General features: G+C 40.7%; 2 protein-coding genes across 2 annotated transcripts; both read right to left on the reverse strand.

The window, feature by feature from the left end:
- Positions 1–843: 843 nt before the first annotated feature.
- LOC113732694 (uncharacterized) lies at positions 844–2631 on the reverse strand. The gene has a single exon (XM_027258626.2). It carries the CDS (start codon positions 2414–2416, stop codon positions 1010–1012), a length of 1407 nt encoding a protein of 468 aa, XP_027114427.1. The 5' UTR covers positions 2417–2631; the 3' UTR covers positions 844–1009.
- A 2621-nt stretch (positions 2632–5252) lies between these two features.
- LOC113732701 (wound-induced basic protein) lies at positions 5253–6594 on the reverse strand. Its single transcript, XM_027258633.2, has 2 exons — positions 6389–6594; positions 5253–5623 (listed from the first exon to the last, which is right to left on the reverse strand). The coding sequence occupies exons 1-2, from the start codon at positions 6457–6459 to the stop codon at positions 5551–5553; spliced, it is 144 nt and encodes a 47-aa protein (XP_027114434.1). The 5' UTR covers positions 6460–6594; the 3' UTR covers positions 5253–5550.
- Positions 6595–8311: the final 1717 nt, after the last annotated feature.

Here is an 8311-nt window from a genome sequence, read left to right on the forward strand (position 1 = left end):
TGTTGAAGAAGAAATGATAATGATGAGAAGTGATGATGCCGATCTTGTGATAAAAAAGTGATAATGACTGAATTTTGGTTCAAGTCTTTTACGTACTCCGGTAACCAAACAAGCTGGAATTCACATGGGATTGGGAGTCCGATAATGCGATCATGGTTGCGTAACAAAAGTAAACGTCCAATTATTTCGCATTATCTGCTGATTATTTCTCTTGTCTCTCTCTCTCTCATTACCATGATTATAATAATATTAATGTTAATGGAACATGGAAATAAATTATTAAAAAAAAAAACCCCCCCACTAGGGCACAAGAATGTATGGCCTGATACTGTGGAATGATGGTCCCGTCACAGTGTGACTTGCTGAAAATCACAAGTTCAAGCTCAAGCTCTTTTGACCCAAAAAAAAAAAAAAAAGGCTCACTTCCCACCTTATGGAAGAAAGGGGGCTATAACAGGCACGCAAGGCACATGGGCTTTTTAAACAAACTAGCAGATCTAATCGTCCAAAAATTGCCAGTTGAAGACCCAAGAGTGATTTCGCTAAATCAGGGCCTGCCTGCAGGCCCACAGCTCATCAGATCTCGTACAAGACCACACTTGCACTACTGCACTTGCCGAATCCGAATCCGAAAAAATCCAGACAGAATAAAATGGAGGGCTCTTGCTCTTCACAAGTTCACAGACCTTGACCATTTCAATAGGATGGAAATTCGTATCAGGATTCGAGGCTCCAAGGATTTAGCTTCACTTCCTTTCTCCACGTCCTGTTTATCGCGGACATGCTAGAGCTAATGCGGTCAAGAATCTGCTGCTTTTTCATCCATAACTTGAAGAAATTACAGAGCACAAGATTTTGTTATTAACAATTGGCATGGGCGCTAAAAGATACAAACTATATATATACTAGCAAGGAACAAATATTCAAAGAAACTAAGTAGTAGTAGTACAATCTCGCTGCTACTCAATGCTACCACCAATTAACGACTAGTGTCAGTGTATGAAGTAAATTAGAATCTGTCTCCACTGTGCACCTTCTTGCTATGCCTGCTCAGATTATGCAGCCACCCAATTCCTTTAATGGCTTTAGAGATCTTAACAAGATTAGGCCTTGCCATTCCCAAATTCACCCTTCCTGCTGACAACTTAAGGGCTTGCAAGCAACAAAACTGCCCATCTGACTCCTCCTCCTCATCCTGCCCATCGCAGCTGATACCTTCGCATTCACGATGCTTGCTCTCATATTTCTTCTTGTGACCCTTCTTCTTGCTCTTGCTGTTTGCCTTGCTCTTACTCGATTCCACCTCGTAGGTCTCCCACAATAAATCCATCCCTTCACCTTCATCGGCATTGTTTCTCTCCTCGAAAAGCTTGCACGCCAATGTCCTTTTCCAATCCTTCCCCTTCCTCATTGATCCATAGCCCCCAAGATTGTAATCCAGGGATGGAGAACTCTTCTGTACTTTCCACATACACTTGTCGTTAGTGTAATCAGCACTGGCGCCAACACTATGAGAATGCGCTTTTAGCAGCTTTGACTTGGACTCCATGATCCCGTTGCCTTTACCAACTTCAGCTGAATTACTAGCATTAGTAGTAGTAGTAGTGTGTCTTATTTTATTACCTGCTGCCTCGGATCCATTTCTCATTGGTGACTTTTCTCCATGATTGTCAACTGCTTTATTGGCCACCGTGCAGGGTGGCTCGATTTTCTTCTTTTCCACAGTTGCATTCACTTTCACGTTCTCAGACTCATCTACTTCTTTCAGGGAGCCGGAGCACTCTAATGACCTCTTCTCCTCCATTGCATCACAGGTACTTTCCGAATCAACAAAGGTCTCTGACTCTGATTCCAATTTACTTGCTAATGCTTCGTTTGAGGTTACGCCGAAATCTTGATGTCCAACGCATGCAGCAATAACCGGAGCCTTTGAAGCTTTAAGAGAAGTATCCTCAACCAGTACTTCCGCATCAAAGACTTCAACTTGGCTTTCCTTATCATCCTGGGTCGTGGGATTGCCAAACACAATCTTGAACGCCTCAAAGTCCTCCAGACAAAGAAGTTCCTCCTCAATGTGATCATCAATTTTGGACCTCAGCCTTTCTACAACTGCATGATATGCAGCAGTCAGGAAACTCCCCTTGCTTTCGGCATGGGAATCGGATGATTCCCTGGAGAAGCTGCCACTTACTATGAGACAAGGAGAGGCTGTGAGGAGGGCAAGGAGCAAGAGGGACGTGGTAATGAAGAGAGGGGAAAGAAAGGAGAGGAACTTAAGAAGGTAGGGTGAGAAGAAGATGAGGTAAGTGAAGTAGAGAGGGTGGGAGACGATGAAAGAACAAAAGAGGAAGAAGTTGGATACGAGGAGACTAGAGAGGTGAGTCCTGGACGGTCTAGACAAGCACAGCTCAGGCATCTCTCTAAGTCGTGCAGGCAACAGAGCCGCCAGCCAAGGGAGGAATTGAAAAATGGGAGATGAGGGAAGAAACGGTGCAGGTGAAGTGAAGTGTGTCAGAGGCGTTTGTCTGGGTTGGACTTTGGAGCAAGGCAACACGACAGGGGAGAAAGTGTTGGGAGTGAATGCGGCGTGACTAAAGGGAATGCAATTGCTGGTAGGGAGAGAGGAATAAAAAGCACTACGACTAACACTCTATAATGACTATGGGAGGGACAAGAAATTCTTACTGCTACTTTTCTTTCTTCTTCTATAACCATTAACCACCAGATGTAAACTCAATTGTCTTTTCTGCTTTGAAATTCCCTGAACAGCCTCGGGGTCAGGGTCCCATTCTTTGCGCAACATTTAAGTACTGTTGACACATACTCCTGATCTATCAGGCAACTGAGACATACTAACAAGATTGCTAAACCTTACTCCTAGTTTCATTTCAAATGAGTAGTAATTTTGGTGATGTTCCTTCACTGGCTGAACTGCTCAAGTCAAGTTACAGTCGTCAACTGGTTGCATATTAAAAAAAAAATATATATGTATCACATGCAGAAACAAAAAATACGCTAGCAGCAGACAGGAAATAGTAAACCAAACACAAGCGCACGCAGCTTATTAGCTACTACGTGCTCATCGATGATAGTAGAGTGTTATCATAATGATAATGCGCTCCGTCTTGGCATCCTATTCTCACTAATATTCCAGAATCCAGCTTTGGGCAACTAATGAATGAATGGTAGGTGGGCTCCTGATTCTGCAACTAGAAAATGCACTAGGGGACTGGCGATCCTACATTACCACGCAGAGCCAAACTAAACAAATTGAAATAGTACAAGTGTTTTTCTGATTCAAGAAAACACTACTACTACTTATTCCGTGACATTTCCGAATCACGTCCACATTCCGGAATTTAAAGCTTGCACATTCTATTCATCAAATCTGTCATTCAGCTATTACTTCGAATTGACCTCTATGTTTGCAGGGAAATTAATACTCTACCAATTCATTAATCGACCACCAACCAGTTAGCCAGTCATACAAAGCAAGCGCGCGGACAGGCTAATGCTAAGAATGGAAACCCAGCAAAGGGGTCGGCATAGGTGACCGAGAGGGGCTTTGGTGGTGGCTTGATGAATGCACATGGAAAGCCACTCAATGGCTACTCAAGTATTCGCTATGCATGCACCGTTTGGTATCCAAGCTTTTCAAAAGAAATATGGGCCCAGATATGTCTGCTGACAACACTCGAGGATCTTTCTAATTATCCACCAATCCCGTTATCGACAAAACTCCACTCATCCAATACATTTACTATATTTTATGTCTACTTGATCACCGGAAAATTACGCGCCTATTGCATGTATACTAATTTTACGTGCTATTTAGGTGTCGGTACTGCAATGCCAAACTCTCCTTTTTTTCTTTCAATCCCCGCTTCAAGTCTCTCTAACGGGTTTGTCTTAGAAAAAAAAAAAAAAAGGTCTTTTTAACGGCAGTAACATTTTATTATTAGCACACAAAATGTTTATGATTCAACTACTAACCCAAGAATTATTACAGAAGCCTCCGTAAGCTGCTGACTTGTAGATGCGTCCGTACCATGGAAGAAATGTACTCTCGGTCTTATTTCCGAGTTTCGTCTGCCAGTTGTCACACTGATTAGCAAGCATAACGAGGGTGACTGGCACTAGCAAGGGCCGCGAGTGGCTGCAAGACCGTTCCCATAGTCAGGTTAGGGTTGAGGCTGAAAGTTCCCGTCACTTCAAAGGCCGACAGGCCTCTCAACAAATTCCAGCCCTGAAACGGATTTCTTTCGGGAATACAACTACTAAGGCCAAAGCCCTTGTCCAATCGCCACCAGAAATATGCTCTCTACAAGTCTACATAAAAAAAGACCCAGCTTGAACCCGGCCCCGCCCCCCCCCCCCCCCCCAAAGACAATAAAAAGGGCAAAAAAAAAAAAGGGGGCTTGAGACGACAAAACGCATCTTCCGTGGTACAAATGCATTTTGGTGAATCTTGCCGTCAAACATAAAGGAGGGAAATGGAGTTCCACTTGCACAAGACAACCATTTGGAGCTAAGCGATGACAATGTACCATGCGACACCATAAGACGCTTCTCAGTCATAAAAGCCAGCCTCCTACCTTGGCTGTGTATAATTCCCAAAGCACTTCTCCGTGCTGTGGCCGCGGGGTAGCCCCTGATTTGGTTTGCGAGGCGCAAACTGACAGGCGACAGCAGCAGCTTGCACAGCGAGCATTAAGCAGAACGGGGCGCAAGTACCTAAGGATCCTTCTGAGGCAACTCGGTATCTCACGCATGCATGGACAACAAATCGGCGCGAATGGCAAATAATCAAATTAGATATGCAATATGTTTACTAAACAAAATCGGTACACACCAGATCAATAGCAAGAATCGCCACTTCACCACTAAAAGAAGTTTCGCCAGCATAATTCAGTGTAGCCACGGTGGCAACATGGTTTATAAACCTACATTGCCCCAAAATCCTAGTAACTGGAGCTCGAACAATCACAGATTAACAACTGCACTGCACACGGAGTCAAACCGGCCCAATCAGATTCTCTAAACTAACTTACAAGGAAGTTGCTAGGTCATGTGACGATTCAAGAATGACGGACTTGTATGCGTGAAAGGCTTACACGAAAAGCACAAGGGACCCTAAAAGAAAAGGTAACTTGACCTCTTAACCCCCTTTTATTTTGTCTTCTAAAAACAGTCAAACGTCATTATTACAAACACTTGTGCAACACCCATCATGTTACGTCTTAAGAATTAGATGCGCTCACTGTAACTTTAAGGATTAAATATAGTAGGAAACTTCTCATACAGTACTTGGAAGCAATGCACAATGCAAAATATGAAAGACCTGACCACCTCTAAGTCTAAATATCCATCCATCAAAAACTCATAATGGCAGTATTTAACCAGGCAGGGCTTACATAATGATGGACTACAACTTCAGAAGTCAGAAAACAACACGAACAAATTTCATCTTTAGCATCTGTAACTGAAAGTTTTACATCACATGCATCTTAAGGCTCACATCAAGGAGATCGCTCGATCATTACAAGAAGATTATTCAGTCATTATAGGCTTGTTCTCACTTGCTTTAGGCTTCTGTTCCTTTGGCTTTTGTTCCTCATTTTTCCTACAAAAGTATGAATGAAAATCAGGGGAATGTCTGGATAATAGCAATTACAATGACCACAAATAAGATCCCTTAAAACGCCCCGTTCATCTTTTCATCAGAAATGCAGAGATAGCATTATGAATGTTAAGGAAGTCAACCATGAAAAGATGGTAACAGACAAAAATAACACAAGAAGAAGCTTCACAACAGGATCTCAAGGTAAACTATTGTTGGAAAGGCAAATTAAAGCAATAGAACCTTGTATTACAAAAATTCGAAGAAAATAAGTAACGCATTACCACAGCTATATCCATGTAAAAAAAAAAAACTCCATGCCACATAACAATGGCCATAAGTTCCCCGAAAAGAAAAAACATGTAGCTTTTTCCTTTTTATTCGTCCTCAAAAAACCATATCCAAATTTAGCGACGTTTTCTAAGTCAAACGACGAGAAGCACCTTAATGCGAGCTTCCAGAGAAAAACAACAGCTTATGCAAATTGCACGAGAACATGGTTAAAATAAACCCATAGAAATTGAAGTCCATAATTAGGGATTCAATTACAGGGCTAGTAAGCATGTTATGCGAGAGAACATTGATTTCCTGTAGCTCAAGCTCCACAGACACAATCTCCCCCATTTTTTCTTCCATCTATTGCATTTTCTATTGTTAATTACTGTAAACCCCCCCCCCCCTTTTCAACACCCACCAGAAAAAAAGAGGAAGAAATGCAAAAGCTAAAAAGGGAGTCTCGACATAAATCACTGGGTAAAAAAGGGGAACCTCTTGTCGGAGGAGCCTCCTTTCTGGCTGAGGAAGGATCGGAAAAGTGGGGAGTTGACGTCGTAAATCATTGTTGTTGTCGCCGATGAGCTTCCGCAGACGAAAACCCTAGCCCCGCTCTCTCTCTCCTCGTTTCTGCGGTTTCTCGTGCTACACGACCCTCGCGGACGGGGAGATTTTTATGTGTGAGAGGGAGCGAGACTGGATTTTGAATGAAGTTTGTAGGTAGCATTTCTGGTGGGCTGATGATTAATTACATGAGAGGCCCAATTTCAGAGGTCGGCGAAGAAGAAATCAGTTTTGTTTTCTCGAAGGCCCAATGAAACATGCAGATGATCTTCATTTTTCAGAGCTCCAATACAGTGGCACTAGTATTCTCCGAATCAATACCCTTTTAATTTTCAAATATATGTTCCAGCAATTTTATTATTTTACGTGCAAGGAATACTATACTACTCTTTAACACTAGATGACAATTGAGCACTTGTTAATACATTTATAGTTCACCTAAACTGTCATGTATATACACATATTAACAATTATTATATTTTCTTATATTTATATACTTTCGTTATTTAATCTTATCTGTCATTCTTTGTATTTATTTACTTTCTCTCATTAATCTTACATTTTCAAAAATATAATACCTGAAATATATCTTAAAGAGTACCCAGTTGACACTTTTTTTCAAGGATTTTACTGACGGTGCCCATAGAATACACATTAACACATATAATATTCACCTGACCTAACATATTTATACATATGCTAATAATTATTACCCTCTCTTACATTTCTATTTAATCTTATCTACCATTTCTCGTATTTTTTTACTTTTCTTAATTAATCTTTCATTTCAAAAAATATGACACGTGAAATATCTTAACGGATGCCCAACCGTTAGACAAACCCCCTCCCCTTGTTTGAATATATATATATAAAAAAAAAAAGTGTATAATTGTTTTAGGCTGTCCTTTCGGACACGGCAAGGATGCAACACGTGCATGTATGCTCTTGATCTATTCACCGCTGATGCTTAAATGGGAAGTTGCCTTCCTGCGCGGGGTGCCACCTAAGAGGCTTTGTAGTTCATAGTACTACCAAAAATATATTATTATTGTCGTCCCAAGGTCATATGCACACTATTAGTATTCGAGGGGTGAAAGTACTATAAAAACATGACGTTTACATCTCACCACCTTTTTTAGTTTTTTTTTTAATTTGGGGTTAATTGAAAGTATACTCCAAACCTTAACAAGAAAAAGATGAAAAGGAAAGAAGTTTGAGAGTCAGACAAAATATCCCCTAATTTGAATAAACTTTTGTGCAGAAAAACCGTTTGCACACGGGACAAATAGCCTCACCGTCCAATTGTAAAGAGAAATTATTGAGTAAAAACTGTACAAAATAGTAATTTGTTCAAGAAGAAAATGAAGGCATAAATGCGTTTGATGCGTTTTTTTTTTCCCTTTTTTTTTTTTACTTTTAGTTTTTCTGGTATATTTATCGGGGATTTGTGTGACATGCATGAAAATTCTAAAATTTTAAAACAATAATTTGCTGTTGTTTTAATTCGAAGCCTCCTCTCCCAATAGAATTGATAAAAATAAAGTGGAGTTGGATACAAAAACAAATATAAAGCCTTCTTGTCTGGATTGCTGTTTTCCGTCGAAAAATTAAACGACAATTACATTTTTCTATAACTTTTTTTTCTCACATACATTAAATTGCTACAGTAATTTTTTCATAAAAAATGCAATCCAAACACAACTATCGCGCAGGTGACGCCAATAAGGGGATCAGCCATGAAGCTCATCATGATGGGAGCACCAGTGGTGTCTTTTCTCGTTAAATGGATTAGAGACAGGTCATTACTGTTGCACCTAATTAGCTTTCACATGAGTCGGTTTATTGGAATAGTTT

The sequence above is a fragment of the Coffea arabica genome, chromosome 1c (assembly GCF_036785885.1).
Source record: "Coffea arabica cultivar ET-39 chromosome 1c, Coffea Arabica ET-39 HiFi, whole genome shotgun sequence".
Taxonomy (NCBI): domain Eukaryota; kingdom Viridiplantae; phylum Streptophyta; class Magnoliopsida; order Gentianales; family Rubiaceae; genus Coffea; species Coffea arabica.